We start from the raw sequence: 20,043 nt of genomic DNA, 5'->3' as shown, positions 1-20,043 counted from the left end.
GATTAAATAAACCTCACGTAGCAAATAAGCCAAATTCGACACTCATTGACCTCCATACAAAAACTCCTTGCTTGGTGGGCAAAACGAAAAACGTCACCTGCTGGAGGGAGACGGATTTTCCGCCGAGTTGGGTCGCTCTCTTTCTTCCTCTCTGACTGATCTAAAAAACGAATCTCTCGATTCCCATGGCGGAAATCCGTCGCAATGACGCATAACTTGAATCACTACCAATTGGCGCCCTTCTTTGAGGCATTGGAAAACCTCCCTGGTCTTTGTGGTTGAAATTCACTGCTCGACTGTGGGACCTTACATATGATTGAATGTGTGGGGTACAGAGATGAGGTAGCCATTCAAAAATCATGTTAAACACTATTATTGCACACAGCGAGTCCATTCAATTTATGTGACTTGTTAAGCACATTTTTTACTCCTGAGCTTATTTAGGCTTGCAATAACAAAGGGGTTGAATAGTTATTGACCCAAGACATTTCACCTTTTCAGTTTTAATTAATTTGTAAACATTTCTAAAAACATAATTCCACTTTGACATTATGGGATATTGTGTGTAGGCCAGTGACAAAAAAATATCTAAATTTTATATTTTTAAATTCAGGCTGTAACACAACTAAATGTGGAAAAAGTCAAGCGGTGTGAATACTTTCTGAAGGCACTATCTGCCTCAAGCTTCTGTCTCCAGGTGTTTCTCGGGCTTCCTGTCTGGTGCGCTCCCACCGCACTCATTATGCTCTGTAAATAAAACCTGGCAGCCATATCCATTAGTAGTAAATTTATTGAAAAAAAAGATACAACCAATTAGATGGATGTTTCACAGTCTAGAAATATGTAACAGAAAGTAAATAATTTGTTATAACCTTTTTATATTCATACCTTTGAAAATGTGCACAAGAGTCACTACCATACTTACCACATTTAAAAATACATAGGAATAATGTGTAGGTTTCCATCAACATGAAATCAAGGACCAAAATTGCAACAGGCTAACTACAGTAACTACAGATAGAAATAGAGTTAAATGTAAAAAAGAAAAGAAAAAAAGAACCCTGCTTCATCTTATTTTACAACTTGTATTCACTTGGTGAGTAATGCAAAATCAACAAAAAGAAAATAAAACATTCTCAGCACAATTTGCTTGCGTCTCACCCCATTAACATTCAACCCCAATTCAATCCCTCTAGAATTGTGGATTTAAAAAAAAAAATGGAATATTCAAGAGTGAGTCAGCCTCAAACATGCTTAAAAATCCTGCAGTTAAAAATAAATAAAAAATCCACCTGCTTTCATTTTGCAGGTACATAACTGTAGAGCTTAGTCAACTCCCACCTCAACCATTTTGCAATCTTGACACCCTTACAGTTGGGCTATTCGATGTCACACCATCTTTCATATACACATATACTCTGTTTCCAGAAGAAAATTATTTAATAGAAAAGGACCATTGTGTTGAAGAGGAATTCATGCCAGATAACAGAAATCTGCCACTCCTTTGTGGTTAAAACAGATTGCAACTGCCTTTACAGGACAGTGTCTACTTTACTCCACCCCTCTAAACAGAACAGTGAGATGATTGGTCAGTATTCTCATTGACTTCAAATTGACACTTTGTATTCATGATCATTATCAAAAGGTCTTTCCATAACCTGATTTTCTGCATACAATACACTTGACTTCATGTAACTGAATATAACATTCGATTTAAAATTCGATTTGAATATCAAGTGAATTTAAAAGTATTTTTTTTCATAATTTATATCTAGCACTGACCATTATTTTCCTGTAGAAATGCTCAAGAGAAGAAGTCCAGTAAAAACATACATGATTGTGACCTAAGTCCCCTATGCAATCAAACTATATATAGCATGAGGTAAATACATAAAATGTCTAAATGTACATGAACATTTCTCATTTCTATGGTATCATGTGAGAGGGTAAGGGCACTCCTATGCTACAAATGCCTTACGCACTGTGAAAATGTTTTTCATGGATAGATATACATTGTTGCTTAGTACAAACTTAATTCAGACCAATGGCCAGGAAATACCATTACCCAGAACTGAGCACAAATATGTTTGAGAATTACAATTGGAACCAACAAAACAAGAGCCAGGCTCAAAGCAGTGTTTATTTTTTCTCATAAATGTTGTTCATAGTTCGTCGGATACACGTCAATCAAACAGACTGGCTTCCTGTCCAATATGTCCTGCACTGAGGGCGAGTTTCAGCAGAAGTTCAGAGTTTGTGCTGGTAAGGAGGTGATGTTAGAGCTGGTTGAGACATGAAGCAGGTGGGTTTCTGTGGGCTTGATTGTAGGTCTCAGTGATGGGCTCCACAGGCCTGAAGGTGATGGTTCAACTGGGGATGGAGGTGGGGCGTCTTGGGACGTACGGCCTAGTGGTGGAGGTTGCTGTTTGGGGGAATGGAGACGTATCTCTGCTGGCCTGGAAGTCCTTTTTGTGCAGGAGGAAGAGGGGGCTCAGAAAGGGGTGGTGGAGGAGCTGGTGTCAGGGAGGGCGCTGGACTGTTGGTCCAGGGGCGAGCTGTCTGCCTGGCGCAGGGCGATGGTCACTGCGGAGTGCTTGCACTTGGGAGAGCTGCACTCACAGCTAAAGTGCTTCCCCTTGATGTCCCAGAAATGGTCACCGTAGTCAAACCTGAGAAAGGAGGGGTTGGGACATCAAGAGATATTAATCTTAAATCAAGCTCCCTAATCTTGATTTTAGGGAGAACAAAATACTTAACGGCCAAACATTTTGTTGTGTTACAAGGTGGGATTAAAATTGATTTAATTGTCATTTTTTGTCAACGATATACACAAAATACTCTTAACGACAAAATGGAAGAAACTTCACACAAAAATTCCTATCACAGCCATTAAACTCTAGCTGTTTTAAAGTCACCATTGGCCTCATGGTGAAATCGCTGAGCTCCTTCCTCTCCGGCAACTGAGTTAGGAAGGATGCCTGTATCTTTGTAGTGACTGGTGTATTGATACACCATCCAAAGTGTAATGAATAACTAAACCATGCTCAAAGGGATATTCACTGTCTGCTTTTCTTTTTTTCTACTCATCTACCAATAGTTTCCCTTCTTTGTGAGGCATTGGAAAACCTCCCTGGTCTTTGTAGTTTATTCCCTGCTCGACCGAGGGACCTTACAGATAATTGTATGTGTGGGGTACAGAGTTAAACACTATTATTGCACAAAGAGTGAGTCCATGCAACTTAGTATGTGACTTTATTTTTATTTCATTTAACCTTTATTTAACCAGGTAAGACAGTTGAGAACAAGTTCTCATTTACAACTGCGACCTGGCCAAGATAAAGCAAAGCAGTGCGATAAAAACAACACAGAGTTACATATGGAATAACCAAAACTTACAGTCAAAAACACAATAGAAAATCTATATACAGTGTGTGCAAATGTAGTAATTTATGGAGGTAAAGCAATAAATAGACCATAGTGCAAAATAATTACAATTTATATTAACACGAGTTATAGATGTGCAGAAGATGATGTGCAAATAGAGATACTGAGGTGAAAATAAGCAAAATAAATAACAATATGGGGATGAGGTAGTTGGGTGGGCTAATTACAGATGGGCTGTGTACAGGTGCAGTGATCGGTAAGCTGCTCTGACAACTGATAGTTAAAGTTAATGAGGGAGATAAGAGTCTCCAGCTTCAGAGATTTTTGCAGTTCGTTCCAGTCATTGGCAGCAGAGAACTGGAAGGAATGGCAGCCTTTGGGGATGACCAGTGAGATATACCTGCTGGAGCACATACTACGGGTGGATGTTGCTATGGTGACCAATGAGCTAAGATAAGGCAGGGATTGCCTAGCAGTGATTTATATAGATGACCTGGAGCCAGTGGGTTTGGCGACGAATATGTAGTGAGGGCCAGCCAACGAGAGCGTACAGGTCACAATGGTGGGTAGTATATGGGGCTTTGGTGACAAAACAGATGGCACTGTGATAGACTACATCCAATTTGCTGAGTAGAGTGTTGGAGGCTATTTTGTAAATGACATCGCCGAAGTCAAGGATCGGTAGGATAGTCAGTTTTACGAGGGCATGTTTGGCAGCATGAGTGAAGGAGCCTTTGTTGCGAAATAGGAAGCCGATTCTAGATTTAACTTTGGATTGGAGATGCTTAATGTGAGTCTGGAAGGAGAGTTTACAGTCTAACCAGACACCTAGGTATTTGTAGTTGTCCACATATTCTAAGTCAGACCCGCCGAGAGTAGTGATTCTTGTCGGGAGGGCGGGTGCAAGCAGCGTTCGATTGAAGAGCATGCATTTAGTTTTACTAGCGTTTAAGAGCAGTTGGAGGCTACGGAAGGAGTGTTGTATGGCATTGAAGCCCGTTTGGAGATTTGTTAACACAGTGTCCAATGAAGGGCCAGATGTATACAAAATGGTGTCATCTGCATAGAGGTGGATCTGAGAGTCACCAGCAGCAAGAGCGACATCATTGATATACACAGAGAATAGAGTCGGGCCGAGAATTGAACCCTGTGGCACCCACAGACTGCCAGAGGTCCAGACAACAGGCCCTCCGATTTGACACATTGAACTCTGAGAAGTAGTTGGTGAACCAGGCGAGGCAGTCATTTGAGAAACCAAGGCTATTTAGTCTGCCAATAAGAATGCGGTGATTGACAGAGTCGAAAGCCTTGGTCAGGTCGATGAAGACGTTGTTGAGTTTAGGAGTAAAAATGTGCTTATTTTGGCTTGCCATTACAAAAGGGGTTGAATACTTATTGACTCAAGACATTACAGCCTTTCATTTTGTATTAATTTGTTTAAAAAAATTGAAAAACATAATTCTACTTTGACATTATGGGGTATTGTGTGTAGGCCAGTGACACAAAATCTCTATTTAATCCATTTTAAATTCAGGCTGTAACACAACAAAAGGTGGAAAAAGTCAAGGGGTCTGAATACATTCGTAAAGTATTAAGACCCCTTCCCCACATTTTGTTACGTTACAGCCTTATTCTAAAATGGATTAAATAAATAAAAATCCTCAATCTACACACAATACCCCATAATGGACAAAGCGAAAACAGGTTTAGAAATTTGTGCAAATGTATAAAAAATAAAAAACAGAAATACCTTATTTACATAAGTATTCAGACCCTTTGCTATGAGACTCGAAATTGAGCTCAGGTGCATCCTGTTTCCATTGATCATCCTTGAGATGTTTCTACAACTTGATTGGAGTCCACCTGTGGTAAATTCAATTGATTGGACATGATTTGGAAAGGCACACACTTGTCTATATAAAGGTCCCACAGTTGACAGTGCATGTCAGAGCAGAAATCAAGCCATGAGGTCGAAGGAATTGTCTGTAGAGCTCTGAGACAGGATTGTGTCGAGGCACAGCTCTGCGGAAGGGTACTAAAACATTTCTGCAGCGTTTAAGGTTCCCAAGAACACATTCTTAAATGGAAGAAGTTTGGAACCACCAAGACTCTTCCTAGAACTGGCCGCCCCGGCCAAACTGAGCCATCGGGGGAGAAGGGCCTTGGTCAGGGAGGTGACCAAGAACCCGATGGTCACTCTGACAGAGCCCCAGAGTTCCTCTGTGGAGATGGGAGAACCTTCCAGAAGGACAACCATCTCTGCAACACTCCAGCAATCAGGCCTTTATGGTAGAGTGGCCAGACGGAAGCCACTTCTCAGTAAAAGGCACATAACAGCCCGCTTGGAGTTTGCCAAAAAAGGCACCTAAAGGACTCTCAGACCATGAGAAACAAGATTCACTGGTCTGATGAAACCAAGATTGAACTCTTTGGCCTGAATGCCAAGTGTCACGTCTGGAGGAAACCTGGTACCATCCCTACGGTGAAGCATGGTGTTGGCAGCATCATGCTGTGGGGATGTTTTTCAGCGGCAGGGACTGGGAGACTAGTCAGGATCGAGGGAAAGATGAACGGAGCAAAGAACACAGAGATCCTGGATGAAAACCTGCTCCAGAGCGCTCAGGACCTCAGACTGGGGTGAAGATTCACCTTCCAATAGGACAACGACCCTAAGCACACAGCCAAGACAACACAGGAGTGGCTTTGGGACAAGTCTCTGAATGTCCTCGAGTGGCCCAACCAGAGCCCGGACTTGAACCCGACCGAACATCTCTGGAGAGACCTGAAAAAAGCTGTGCAGCGACACTCCCCATCCAACCTGACAGAGTTGAGAGGATCCACAGAGAAGAATGGGAGAAACTTCCCAAATACAGGTGTGCCAAGCTTGTAGCGTCATACCCAAGAAGACTCGAGGCTGTAATCGCTCCCAAAGGTGCTTCAACAAAGTACTGAGTAAAGGGTCTGAATACTTATGTAAATATATTTCCGTTTTTTATTTGGAATAGATTTGCAAAAACGTCTAAAACCTGTTTTTGCTTTGTTATTATGGGGTATTGTGTGTAGATTATGAGCGAAAAAAACGATTTAATCAATTTTAGAATAAGGCTGTACCATAACAAAATGTGGAAAAAGTCAAGGGGTCTGAATACTTTCCGAATGCACTGAATACGACCCTTACCCTAGCTCTTCCCCAGCCTTGATGGTCTCGCAGGCGAAGAAGGCGATATGGGGGAAGCGCAGGTCCTGGTGTGCCGTGAACACCCGGCAGGAGAATAGGTTCGGCTCGCACATGTGGTTGATGAACCGGCTGATGTTGCCATAGAAACGGGCATCTATGCAGTACACGTCACCCACCTGCGACCAAAGAACACACATAAATGGATCATAATGAATAAAGAAGGATCTGCATAATCTGCAGTGGTAATTCTTTACGGGCAGAGATATCAAACAGAATAACAAAAAAAGACAATTATCAGAAGAATAGCAGAGTGTTTTAGAAACCCCACAAGGATAGGCCTCAAGAGACAGGAATAAAATGCATTTTTGATCACTGGGTAACAGATTGAAACCTGCAATTACAGTGGCCCAAGTTGAGATATCTAGTTACATTTAGGATTTGTCTTAAAGCTCCTGCAAAGCTTTGGGATATACAGTGGGGAGAACAAGTATTTGATACACTGCCGATTTTGCAGGTTTTCCTACTTACAAAGCATGTAGAGGTATGTCATTTTTATCATAGGTACACTTCAACTGTGAGAGATGGAATCTAAAACAAAAATCCAGAAAATCACATTGTATGATTTAAGTAATTAATTTGCATTTTATTGCATGACATAAGTATTTGATCACCTACCAACCAGTAAGAATTCCGGCTCTCATAGACCTGTTAGTTTTTCTTTAAGAAGCCCTCCTGTTCTCCACTCATTACCTGTATTAACTGCACCTGTTTGAACTCCTTACCTGTATAAAAAGACACCTGTCCACACACTCAATCAAACAGACTCCAACCTCTCCACAATGGCCAAGACCAGGGAGCTGTGTAAGGACATCAGGGATAAAATTGTAGACCTGCACAAGGCTGGGATGGGCTACAGGACAATAGGCAAGCAGCTTGGTGAGAAGGCAACAACTGTTGGCGCAATTATTAGAAAATGGAAGAAGTTCAAGATGACGGTCAATCACCCTTGGTCTGGGGCTCCATGCAAGATCTCAACTCGTGGGGCATCAATGATCATGAGGAAGGTCAGGGATCAGCCCAGAACTACACGGCAGGACCTGGTCAATGACCTGAAGAGAGCTGGGACCAGAGTCTCAAAGAAAACCATTAGTAACACACTACGCTGTCATGGATTAAAATCCTGCAGCGCACGCAAGGTCCCCCTGCTCAAGCCAGCGCATGTCCAGGCCCATCTGAAGTTTGCCAATGACCATCTGGATGATCCAGAGGAGGAATGGGAGAAGGTCATGTGGTCTGATGAGACAAAAATATAGCTTTTTGGTCTAAACTCCACTCGCCGTGTTTGGAGGAAGAAGAAGGATGAGTACAACCCCAAGAACACCATCCCAACCGTGAAGCATTGAGGTGGAAACATCATTCTTTGGGGATGCTTTTCTGCAAAAGGGACAGGACGACTGCACCGTATTGAGGGGAGGATGGATGGGGCCATGTTTCGCGAGATCTTGGCCAACAACCTCCTTCCCTCAGTAAGAGCATTGAAGATGGGTCGTGGCTGGGTCTTCCAGCATGACAACGACCCGAAACACAGCCAGGGCAACTAAGGAGTGGCTCCGTAAGAAGCATCTCAAGGTCCTGGAGTGGCCTAGCCAGTCTCCAGACCTGAACCCAATAGAAAATCTTTGGAGGGAGCTGAAAGTCCGTATTGCCCAGCGACAGCCCCGAAACCTGAAGGAGCTGGAGAAGGTCTGTATGGAGGAGTGGGCCAAAATCCCTGCTGCAGTGTGTGCAAACCTGGTCAAGACCTACAGGAAACGTATGATCTCTGTAATTGCAAACAAAGGTTTCTGTACCAAATATTAAGTTCTGCTTTTCTGATGTATCAAATACTTATGTCATGCAATAAAATGCAAATTAATTACTTAAAAATCATACAATGTGATTTTCTGGATTTTTAGATTCCGTCTCTCACAGTTGAGGTGTACCTATGATAAAAATTACAGACCTCTACATGCTTTGTAAGTAGGAAAACCTGCAAAATCGGCAGTGTATCAAATACTTGTTCTCCCCACTGTAGGTTTCATAATGTGATGAGAATAGTAGCACAGATCCCTACCTTGCTGTCCAGGTTGAACAGGTAGGAGTCGTTTTCCCTGACATCTGCCTCTGCATCAGAGATGATCTCCCCCACGTACCTGTGGACAAGAAGTGGGGTCCGGACCCACCAACACCACAACTATCAATGCAGCACCACACACAGATGACATTGGATGGGAAATCATCTAAGAACTTGGTGAATGTGCGGCAAAATAAAGCTGCATTGTGAAAGGGGTACGTCTGGGACTCACTCGCACACAAAGGTCCCCTGAGGAATTTCCTGCAGTGTCCGGACCCCCCAGCCCATCCGACTGGTCCGGAACAGCTGGAGCCGGACCCTGAGAAAAACAAACTCTTTCAGCATTGATGTTCTTACAATACACTCATCTCCCAAACATTATCCTCACATGCATTTGGGAAGTCAAATCCATGAAAACTTCCCCACGAATGATTGCTGTTTGACTGTCACTAAAATGCATTTTTCTGATATAGATGTTCTTATCAATAGGGTTGAGGAGTGTTTGCTTGGTTTCATAAATATGGTAGAATGTATAGACAGGAAATTTGGCCGTCAGTGTGGCCACGTGAGGCGGTCTTGGTACAGTACCTCAGTCCGTTCTGCACCACACGGTTCTTGCAGGTTCTCCAGCAGGAGCAGGCGTGGTTACACTCGAAGATAAGGGGCGGTTCCTCACGACAGAACTCGGGGAGCAGACGACCATCCTGAGAACGGTCATGGAACAGACATGACGATCATGCAAGATCATCACTTTGTCAACAATAGTGATACTGAAGTGTTCGGCCTTACCTTGTCATACCAACAGCGTAGGCTGAGCTGGCCACACATGCAGCTGCTTGAGGAGCAGTTGTCTTTACACACACAGTACTGTGGACCGCAGGGAGGGAAAGAGATGGTCATTTAATCTTTCATGTCATGCTATCCCAGGGGTGGGCAATAATTGTCTCGACGGCCACATTGGGATTTAAAAATTCAGCAGTAGGCTGCACAGATTTTTCCAGACAGATTTGTTCATCAAAAGCAAGTTGCGGCCCAGAAAAAGGGCTGTTATTTGAAAAGTATAGGTTCATTATAATTTCTACATACTTTATCTTTTAGACTGTCAAGAATGGCCTGGAGTAATTTCTTTACCCAAACCTCCCACGGGACAGATTGAATGGGTATGTTGTCCACCCCTGTAAGTATGGTCAACCCAGTGACATTACCCACCTGTAAGTGTGTGATGTTCTTGTCTATGTTCATGGGGGAGGTGACACAGTTGTCTGGCACGTATTTATAGTTGTCCGGACAGGGCTCACTATCCACTGAGTTGACACATGGGACTGGAACTCTCTCATAACCCCGGGCTATGTCTCTGTAATGTGGAGGGAGATGGAGGCTCAGGTCCCAGTGGACACCTATTGTTAAGACTTTATCAGTGCATTATTATCAAAACAAATAGAATAGTTAGCCACAAGTGAGGAAGAGATAAAGGAGAGGAAAAAGGTAGAAAGGGTACCATGCATTGTCGGCGATAGAAAATCAGAAAGGTTAATGTCTAAGAGAGTAATGCGTGAGATTATTGTGTGTGTGTGTGTGTGAGAGAGTGAGTGAGAGAGAGAACAAGGGATTCTACCTGTTGAGGACCTTCTCCCCCTGGGTGCCGCTCCTGGCCTCCCTAATCCTCCTGTTAGTCTGAAGGGTGAGCCACACCCTGGAGCTGCGGCTGCAGCAGTCCGGTGGGGTCTCCCCCTCACGGTTCTTCAGGTTGACATCCGCCTCGCGAGACAGGAAGAGCCTGAAGGGCCACAGACCATAGCGTTTAACACATCACTTAACTGTACTAGATGGAACAGTTCTGATACAGTGCCTTGCAAAAGTATTCATCCCCCTTGGCGTTTTTCCTATTTTGTTGCATTTCAACCTGTAATTTAAATTGATTTTTATTTGGATTTCATGTAATGGACACACAAAAAATAGTCCAAATTGGTGAAGTGAAATGAAAAAAATAACTTGTTTCAAAAAATTCAAAAAAATAAATAACGGAAAAGTGGTGTGTGCATATGTATTAACCCCTTTGCTATGAAGCCCCTAAATAAGATCTGGTGCAACCAATTACCTTAAGAAGTCACATAATTCGTTAAATAAAGTCCACCTGTGTGCAATCTAAGTGTCACATGATCTGTCACATGATCTCAGTATATATACACCTGTTCTGAAAGGCCCCAGAGTCTGCAACACCACTAAGCAAGGGGCACCACCAAACAAGCGGCACTATGAAGACCAAGGAGCTCTCCAAACAGGTCAGGGACAAAGTTGTGGAGAAGTACAGATCAGGGTTGGGTTATAAAAAAATATCCGAAACTTTGAACATCCCACGGTGCACCATTAAATCCATTATTAAAAAATGGAAAGAATATGGCACCACAACAAACCTGCCAAGAGAGGGCCGCCCACCAAAACCCACGGCCCAGGCAAGGAGGGCATTAATCAGAGGCAACAAAGAGACCAAAGATAACCTGCAAAGCTCCACAGTGGAGATTGGAGTATCTGTCCATAGGACAACTTTAAGCCACTCGTACACTCCACAGAGCTGGGCTTTACGGAAGTGTGGCGAGAAAAAAGCCATTGCTTAAAGAAAAAAATAAGCAAACACGTTTGGTCTTCGCCAAAAGGCATGTGGGAGACTCCCCAAACATATGGAAGAAGGTACTCTGGTCAGATGAGACTAAAATTTATATTTTTAGCCATCAAGGAAAACGCTATGTCTGGCGCAAACCCAACACCTCTCATCACCCCGAGAACACCATCCCCACAGCAAAGCATGGTGGTGGCAGCATCATGCTGTGGGGATGTTTTTCCATTGGCAGGGACTGGGAAACTGGTCAGAATTAAAGGAATGATGGATGGCGCTAAATACAGGGAAATTCTTGAGGGAAATCTGTTTCAGTCTTCCAGAGATTTGAGACTGGGACAGAGGTTCACCTTCCAGCAGGACAATGACCCTAAGCATACTGCTAAAGCAACGCTTGAGTGGTTTAAGGGGAAACATTTAAATGTCTTGGAATGGCCTAGTCAAAGCCCAGACCTCAATCCAATTGAGAATCTGTGGTATGACTTAAAGATTGCTGTACACCAGCGGAACCCATCCAACTTGAAGGAGCTGGAGCAGTTTTGCCTTGAAGAATGGGCAAAAATCCCAGTGGCTAGATGTGCCAAGCTTATAAAGACATACCCCATCAGACTTGCAGGTATAATTGCTGCAAAAGGTGTCTCTACAGAGTATTGACTTTGGGGGGGGTGAATAGTTATGCACGCTCAAGTTCTGTTTTTTTTGTGTTATTTCTTGTTTGTTTCACAAGAAAAAATATTTTGCATCTTCAAAGTGGTAGGCATGTTGTATAAATCAAATTATACAAACCCCCCAAAAATCCATTTAAATTCCAGGTTGTAAGGCAACAAAATAGGAAAAATGCCAAGGGGGGTGAATACTTTCGCAAGCCACTGTATGGCTACAGCCTCGGTTATAATAACAATTCTATTACCTATTGCTGAATCACCAGAGCCATTTCCCCTCAACCTTTACTCACATGACGCATTCAAGCCTGTTCTCCCGCGCGGCGATGTGCAGAGGGGAGTCTCCGTGGATGTTGACAGCGTGGAGATCACACTTGGCCTCTAGGAGGAGCTCTGCGATCTCCACACTGCCAGAGAACGCCGCCCAGTGGAGACAGATGTTTTCCTCCTACAAAACAAAAACAAACAGCAGCAAATTCACAACAGTCAGACAAAAAGTCATAGAAACAACAATGTAATTGAAACAATTTGGCTTGGGGGAGGTCATGAGGACCTTTGGTTGCCCATGGTTACTGACCTTGTCCCTGATGTTGATGTCAGCCCCTTTATTGAGAAGCAGCTTCACCTGGTCTAGGTGCTTATACTCTGTTGCCCAGATCATGGCCGTCCAACCGCCATCGTCCTAGAGAGAGTAGCAACATCACATCTTTAAGAATGGGCCCCTACAGTACAGGATTGCTTTAAATGTCCTGGATATAACGATGAGCAATTTCACTAACCTTCTCCAAGAGTTTGTATTATAAGAGGGTGAGGATGTATTTCTATTCACGAGCTCAGAGACCAAACTTATGTGGCAGGGTTACCACCACAAGGTCAAAGACCTGCCATAATGGCTCAATACCTGCAGCAAGGTCAATCACTTCAAATAGAGACATCAAATACCGCACTGGGGTTCTAAACTCTGCAGTCCCACAGGCATATGGCATCAGTGGGCCTTTGATGGTGGCATACAAAAGACGAAAGATATCTCCTTTTGAAATGCTGAAGCATCCCTGCCACACGTCTTTGATATCAGATACATTTTTAGAGGCAAAGATAAACAACCGTTTTAGAGATGGCCAGAATAGAGGTCAAAGGCAACTTACTCGGCAGTGTATAGCTTTACACAAACAAATAGGTTCTCACACGGCAGGGGAGCTGTAATCCTAACTAATGCATGCTGGGAAAGAGCTGGTAATTCCGCAGCGGCTGCAATGTAAGAGAAAACCATTAGGAACTAATGTCGAGTGGATGGGGGCAGCACACCCAACGAGAGGAGAATCAGACCTCTAAGGAAAGGCCACTAGTGAGACCACGACACACAGGCCAGAGGAAAATAGAACTGGATCAACATGAAAGCACTCTTGGTTCTGACTGACGTCAGTAGTACAACCAACACATGCCATCCTAAGCAATAATCTTCTTGAGGGACTAAACTTATGCTCAATTAATTTGGTTTTCACTGGTTTATGACTGAAAAGGACAGAACTCACCTGGCAGTTGATGTCTATGAGTCCTGTGGAGAGGAGATGCTCCACAATGTTGTAATGGCCAATCTTAGCAGCTAGGTGGAGACACGTGAACCCCTCCACATCCTGGAGAACAGAGGGCAGTCAACACACATTGCTCCTGTCATAAGATCCAATAGCCAGTAGCCACAAGATCCATCCAATAGCCAACCAACATGGCTTGCATGGTATGAAAATACTGTTACATAGGCCTAAAATAAGAGTGGCACTTACATACAGCAGCATTAAATCCACTACGCCCATGGAACTATACATCAACAAAACATATTTGGAGGATGATGTGTAAGTGATATAGTGGTGGTAAGAGTGGGTTGGTTGACCCACCTTGTGGCTGGCGATGGCTCCTGCACTCAGTAGGTAGCGGACAGTCTCCAGGTGGTTGTTTTCACAGGCCTCCATCAGGGGCGTGCGCTGGTCCTCATCATAGATGTCCAGGTTAGCACCAGACTGGTAGGTAGGGAGGGACATCAAAACTGGATCAATCTACTCATCAATACTATGGACATGTCCATATTCAATGTCAAAATATGAAAATATTGTCTGATCAAAATGAACACGAGTCCATTATAAGATGTCAATACATGTACAACATGATAAGCTGGTGAGTCACAAGACAGATACCAGTGAACCCATGCTAAAAATGTATATTCTGCATGTCCATGTAATGCATTGTCTACCCCATCACTCATCCACACCCAGGGGGAACCATAGCCAACCCTCACCTGAACCAGCAGGTGACAGATCTCCTGGTGGCCTGCCTCAGCTGCTACATGGAGGGGGGTGCGTCTGCTCTGGCTCTCCATCTTAAAGTTAGGGTCGATCCCATCCACTAGTGGACAGAGATGCAGACAGAGACATTTAAAAAAAATCACAAACACACGACCATAGAACCAGTTATAAAGAGTGAATGGCCGGATAATGACTTTTGTTAATTGATTAATATAAACATCCTGGCCCATTAAGTCTTTAGTGAAGGAATCTCCCTCACCCAGCATGAGAAGGACCTTCTGTAGCTCGCCCTGTTTGGCAGAGATGAACAGCTGCTTCGGGTGAAACCGCAGCTTCTTGGGTCTGATGCACGACACAAACAGGACACATGGAGAAAGTCAATCAAAGGAATACACCTTCACAATAACAGGAAAATCTTGATAGAAAACGGAGAAATAATTTAACGTGCATAAACATGAGCAAAGCACACAAGAACGTCAAAGGAATGTACTGTACAATGCACTTTTCACAATACTAACACAATCTGAAACTATTTAGCCTAACGAGTGCATAGTAGAGCAGCACTCTCCTCTCAACCCTGAGTCTTGGTAGTGTGTCTTACTTCTCTGTGTCCAGTGCCAGCAGGATGCTCTCCAAGGTCTCTTTAGGGATGGCGCCCACTCCTATGCCCATCCCAATCCCCACCGCAGGAGGCAGTACTCCTGTTCTGGAGCCCCCAGGGGAGGAGGTGTCCAGTGTGTGCCCAGGGGGGATGGAGAGAGAGCTGTCTGCTCGGCTACTTAGATCACCTCCCACAGAGAAACGGGATAGACTGAAACACACACAGAATGCCTGACTACTACAACAGAAAAGTGATATGGTTCAAAATACAAGTGTCCTATTCCCAGACTGAAAGGGAGACATAATAGGAAACTACAGGTAACTGACAAAATAAAGGAAACACCAACATAAAGTGTCTTAATAGGGTGTTGGGCCACCATGAGCCAGAACAGCTTCAATGCACCTTGGCATAGATTCTACAAGTGTCTGGAAATCTATTGGAGGGATGCGACACCATTCTTCAACGAGAAATTACATATTTTCGTGTTTTGTTAAAGGAGGTGGAAAACGCTGTCTCAGGTGCCGCTCCAGAATCTCCCATAAGTGTTCATTTGGCTTGAGATCTGGTGATGGAGACAGCCATGGGATATGGTTTACATCGTTTTCATGCTCATCAAACCATTCAGTGACCACTCGTGCCCTGTGGATGGGGGCATAGCCATGGTAGCCAAAATAATGTCCTGCCCAGCATTGTTATACATGACCCTAAGCATGATGAGATGTTAATTGCTGAATTAACTCAGGAACCACACCTGTGTGAAAGCACCTGCTTTCAATACAATGTATCCCTCATTCACTCAAGTGTTTCCTTTATTTTGGCAGTTACCTGTATGTATTGATGAAAATGGATTGGACTGCAATGGAAGCCCCCCCCCCCCAACTCATTACCCCCAACAGTGCTGTGAACCTACCCCCCAGTGGTGGTGTCTGCCCTGCCCTCTGCAGCCCCGGGTGTGGCAGGGCCGTGTGCACCATGTGTGGCGGGCATGGTGGAGGTGGTGTCGGCCTTGGCGATGGTGACCTCCTTGGCCTTGCTGGCCTCTTCTCCACAGTGTGGACAGAAGGTTTGGCCCTTCAGCACCGAGGCACAGGACCGGTGGAAACGGTGGGAGATGTTGACGTCCAGTTGGCACTCCATGAAGGTCCCCTACAACCCAAACACAGCCAGGTCAGTGTGACTACCGTTGGAAAATCCCAGTATAATTGTTATGTTTTGGACCGTTATCACAAAATTAAGCCCATCGGTAGTTCAGTGTTTTACGTTGGGCCAGGGGGTTTTCCTAAGCATGACATAACCAGGAAAAAATATTGGTGCCCTAACAAAAACCATCATTATAACTAGGACCCAGAGCTTTTACTGGCTAACTATAAGGCACTTCCTACTAATTCAGAATTAGATGCAGTGTTTGCCCATTCCCACTGCAGGGAGGTGCCAGTACTTACAGCCCTGCAGAAGAAGCCACAGCCGGGGCAGCACTGGTGCTTGACCATGCCGGCCCGGTGGTCCTCACACAGCACCAGCAGCTGCACCGAGTTCGAAGGACGCATCATCTCATGCTTTAGAACCGCACTCTGACATCGGCTCAGCTGTAGGGAGAAGGAAAGAGGTTTGAGTGAGAAACAAAGGCTGCATCCCAATTTTCCAGCATTTTCCCCAAAGTGTGTAGAAAAGAGTGGAGAATCGGGAAGCAGCCAAAGACATAGGGAGAGAAGGTGATAAGTGAACATACGGAATGGAATAAGTGCAAAAATAGGATGAGGCATAGCATCAGGCTCACCTGTCGGTCGACGCTCTCCGTGGCCATGCACTTCCTGTCGGCCAGCGTGAGGATCTCCCGGCTCTTGGGCGTCTCCATGCGACAGCTGCAGAGGGGTAGCTCCTGCACCATGTCTGCCTCCACATCCTCAGAAACTCCTGCCCAGCGAAACATCCACTCAGCTCAGAACATCGAAACAGATGTCAATGTGACCCTTCCTAGACACAGGTTTACTGCTCTTTCCAAGAGTTTATAGAGTTTAATTTGTAAAGACACAAATAGACCGCAAAGAGCTACAATAGTGGTACAGTTCTTGACTCTTTACATATTTTATATTTCTATAACAGACATCACCAGCAGGGGGCGCTCAGTGCTGCTCTGATGAGTCATCTTTTTTCTTTTCTTTTTTCTTTATTTAACTAGGCAAGTCAGTTAAGAACAAATTCTTATTTACAATGACGGCCTACACCGGCCAAACCCAGACGACGCTGGGCCAATTGTGCGCTGCCCTATGGGACTCCCAATCACGGCCAGTTGTGATACATCCTGGTATCGAACCAGGGGGTCTGTAGTGATGCCTCAAGCACTGAGATGCAGTGTCTTAGACCGCTGCGCCAATCGGGAGCCAGTGGTCCAGTGAGGGAGGACAGAGGCCTTGTCCCTTAACATTAAAAGGTAGTCCATGAATGGAAACTATCTTACCAACAGGCAGCTCAGTTCTCAACTACACCACTACCTACTCCCCTTACACCCCCATCACCTACTCCGATAAGTCCTCACTCACCTGTGTGCTGTGAGGAGAGCATCATTTCCTTGGCTTTAAGGTTGAGCGAGGGGAGGGGAACCTCTGTGTAGTCCTTACTGAGGCCTGCCTGGCCCTGGGGCCCTGTGCCTGAAAGAGGAGGGAGAGTTAGCTAGCACAGGGAGATGAAAGTCAGGGGTAATATTATGTCCCTATTATGGTCCTCATAAGGCAGAAAGATGGGTTGCTGTACCAGCGAGTCCCTCAGTCTCGGGCTTCCTTTTCCGTTTCCTGGACGGCCGGAGCCAGAAGTAGTCTCCTTTTGCTTTCTTTTTCAACCTCTTCTTCTTCACGCTGGATTCCGAGCCCTGTGTGAACGCAGATCAATTGAGATATGTAAAGTTCTATTCTCTCCCATGAACATCAATGTACTCCTCACTGATGGTGGAACAGATTGACAGAGAAAATTATAGTGCTTTGATAATGTTTGGGTTCAGAAAAACACTCCATGCCATTGGATGATGGTCTAATCAGCAGACTCAAAGAAGAGAAAATTGTTGTCTATGATTGTGTGCTCTTACCAAGTCTGACTCGTTCCCCTCTTCTTCCCCTTCCTCCTCAGCTGATTCCTCAGAGTCTGGCTCCTCTCCCAGCTCGCCCTGAACAGACAAGTACCACAACATGTCAAAGAGGTTTGGCCATTTGGAAAGGGGGGGATTTAATGGTCTACATTTATTTGTGATTCTATACCTGTGATACCTATGAATGTAATAGGAGCATCATTTTATCAAGGTTATCAGCTGGGGTCCAGACAAAGCAAACTAAGACAATGAAGTCAATGGGCTCCAACCTGAAGGGCAGGGCCTGATGTTCGACTCTTCTCCAGGGCTGTGGTGACACTTTCCTCTCCACCCTGCTCCTCCTCTTCCTCCCACTCCTCTCCATCCTCCCACTCTTCCTCCTCTGACTCGTTCTCCACCCTTTCCCCATTCACGTGTGCTACCTCTTTAGACTATGAGGAGCAGAGTAATATTACAACATGACACTGTTACAGCTAAATCTCCTAATTACAATAAATGTATTCCTGATTTCCATTTATTCTAAAACAGTTAAGATAGTCTATGGAGGAGAGGTGAGACCTGTGCGCTTTGAGTTGATTGAAGTTGACTAAACATCTCCAGCACAGTCCCCTGCCTCAGCACTTTTGTTTTCTTCCTGGGGACCAGACTGTATGTTCCCATCTTCCTTTTCTTCTTCCTCGATGCTGGAAGAGAGCGTTCAATTGAGCTCAAGGATCCAAGAACCTCTTACACTACATACACAGAAGCTCTCATTCATACTCCTCTGGCTTTTGCAGCCTTGAAACAAGTAAATAGGCTTCAGTAAGCAAAGTCCTGCCATTATATAACTGCATTTCCATTGTTGTGTGTGGACTGTGATGATTATTTGCCTTATACCCCTGTCCCTCCCCCTTCCAGGGCCAAGTGCGGTCTGTCTGACCTGTCTGGGACTTGGCCATGGCTGCAGCCGGCACGTCGCTTTGGCTCGGAGGTAACTGGTTCTGGGAGGGGGACGTCTGCTGGGACTTCTCCTCCTCCTCTGGTCCATTCTGACTCTCCTTGTCTGCACTGTTTGGTTCTTTTAATTCCCTGTTTAGAAGCTATGGGGATAAAGAAGACAGCAGTGAATCAAGTGGTGGCTATGCTTGATATTTTTGTAGAGCTTCACTCACCAGTTGCAGAACCAATAAAACAACATGCAATCACTGTCCAATGTGGACTATGTCTCACTCAAAGACCCAAAAAATTAATTGACTACCTCTTTACTAGGCTAATACTAGTTACCTTTAGTGTCTGGTTGGATGCTGGCATGGACATGGTCTTGCGTGCTCGGTGTATGGCGATGGACCACGGAGAGGGGGCTGGGGAGTTGCTAGGGGACGTGCCGTTTTTAGTCTCTGTGTCTGAGGTCCCCTGTCCCGACGGGGACCCGGCACGCTGGGTGTCAGTCCTTATTGCGCCCAGACTGTGGCCGCACCCGGCTGCCGAAGACGGGAACGTTTTGGTGGCGTGTCCAATCATGGTGGTGCCTGAGGGCAACCAGCTAGTCCTGTGTGGGGCAGCCGCCGAGCCCGTCCCCGTTGAAGACCCCCCCTCCTGCTGCTGCTTACTGAGAATGTATCCATTACTCCCGGTGGTGGAGCCGTGAGGCAGGTCCGTCTCCATCATCCCATTCTCTGTAGCTGCCTGTGACCCATTGGCCGGGGAGACCAGGGGGGTGGGGTTCTTGTGTCCGTTCCCCACCTCTGCACTCTCATAGGTCCCATTTAGCTCCGCCTCTGCTCCCAGTCTGGCAGCTACCTTCTCGTCTCTCGATGCATCTATAATAGTGGATTTCAGTCACTCATAGTATGGCCTTATGTTAGTTCAAGAGAGGAAATACAGGAAACTGCCAAAATATTGAAAAAACTTGAGTGAATGAGGGATACAATGTGTATTGAAAGCAGGTGCTTAGGTGTGGTTCCTGAGTTAATTCAGCAATTAACATCCCATCATGCTTAGGGTAATGTATAACAATGCTGGGCAGGACATTATTTTGGCTACCATGGCTATGCCCCTATAGGTTGACAATGCCCCCATCCACAGGGCATGAGTGGTCACTGATTGGTTTGATCAGGATGTAAACATTTTACATTT

At 44.9% G+C, this 20,043-nt stretch overlaps 1 protein-coding gene across 6 annotated transcripts in view; it reads right to left on the bottom strand.

The window, feature by feature from the left end:
* Positions 1 to 772: 772 nt before the first annotated feature.
* Positions 773 to 20,043, bottom strand: part of LOC121582604 (histone-lysine N-methyltransferase EHMT1-like) — a 31,219-nt gene continuing 11,948 nt past the window's right edge. For all 6 annotated transcript variants that reach the window (XM_041898529.1, XM_045213243.1, XM_045213242.1 and 3 more), the window contains exons 3-27: positions 19,192 to 19,727; positions 18,848 to 19,007; positions 18,487 to 18,611; positions 18,198 to 18,359; positions 17,929 to 18,006; positions 17,601 to 17,715; positions 17,390 to 17,497; positions 16,627 to 16,763; positions 16,292 to 16,435; positions 15,760 to 15,995; positions 14,850 to 15,059; positions 14,508 to 14,590; positions 14,242 to 14,348; positions 13,844 to 13,966; positions 13,484 to 13,585; positions 12,529 to 12,633; positions 12,245 to 12,399; positions 10,291 to 10,452; positions 9,885 to 10,029; positions 9,465 to 9,542; positions 9,264 to 9,379; positions 8,908 to 8,994; positions 8,676 to 8,754; positions 6,563 to 6,738; positions 773 to 2,669 (exon numbers count right to left, since the gene is read on the bottom strand). In XM_041898529.1, the coding sequence (XP_041754463.1) occupies positions 2,492 to 2,669; positions 6,563 to 6,738; positions 8,676 to 8,754; positions 8,908 to 8,994; positions 9,264 to 9,379; positions 9,465 to 9,542; positions 9,885 to 10,029; positions 10,291 to 10,452; positions 12,245 to 12,399; positions 12,529 to 12,633; positions 13,484 to 13,585; positions 13,844 to 13,966; positions 14,242 to 14,348; positions 14,508 to 14,590; positions 14,850 to 15,059; positions 15,760 to 15,995; positions 16,292 to 16,435; positions 16,627 to 16,763; positions 17,390 to 17,497; positions 17,601 to 17,715; positions 17,929 to 18,006; positions 18,198 to 18,359; positions 18,487 to 18,611; positions 18,848 to 19,007; positions 19,192 to 19,727 (3,707 nt within the window). In that variant the 3' untranslated portion in view covers positions 773 to 2,491. The remainder of the gene's footprint in view (positions 2,670 to 6,562; positions 6,739 to 8,675; positions 8,755 to 8,907; positions 8,995 to 9,263; positions 9,380 to 9,464; positions 9,543 to 9,884; positions 10,030 to 10,290; positions 10,453 to 12,244; positions 12,400 to 12,528; positions 12,634 to 13,483; positions 13,586 to 13,843; positions 13,967 to 14,241; positions 14,349 to 14,507; positions 14,591 to 14,849; positions 15,060 to 15,759; positions 15,996 to 16,291; positions 16,436 to 16,626; positions 16,764 to 17,389; positions 17,498 to 17,600; positions 17,716 to 17,928; positions 18,007 to 18,197; positions 18,360 to 18,486; positions 18,612 to 18,847; positions 19,008 to 19,191; positions 19,728 to 20,043) is intronic.

The sequence above is a fragment of the Coregonus clupeaformis genome, unplaced genomic scaffold (genome assembly GCF_020615455.1).
Source record: "Coregonus clupeaformis isolate EN_2021a unplaced genomic scaffold, ASM2061545v1 scaf0094, whole genome shotgun sequence".
Lineage (NCBI taxonomy): Eukaryota > Metazoa > Chordata > Actinopteri > Salmoniformes > Salmonidae > Coregonus > Coregonus clupeaformis.
This window is presented reverse-complemented; position numbering and strand designations above follow the sequence as displayed.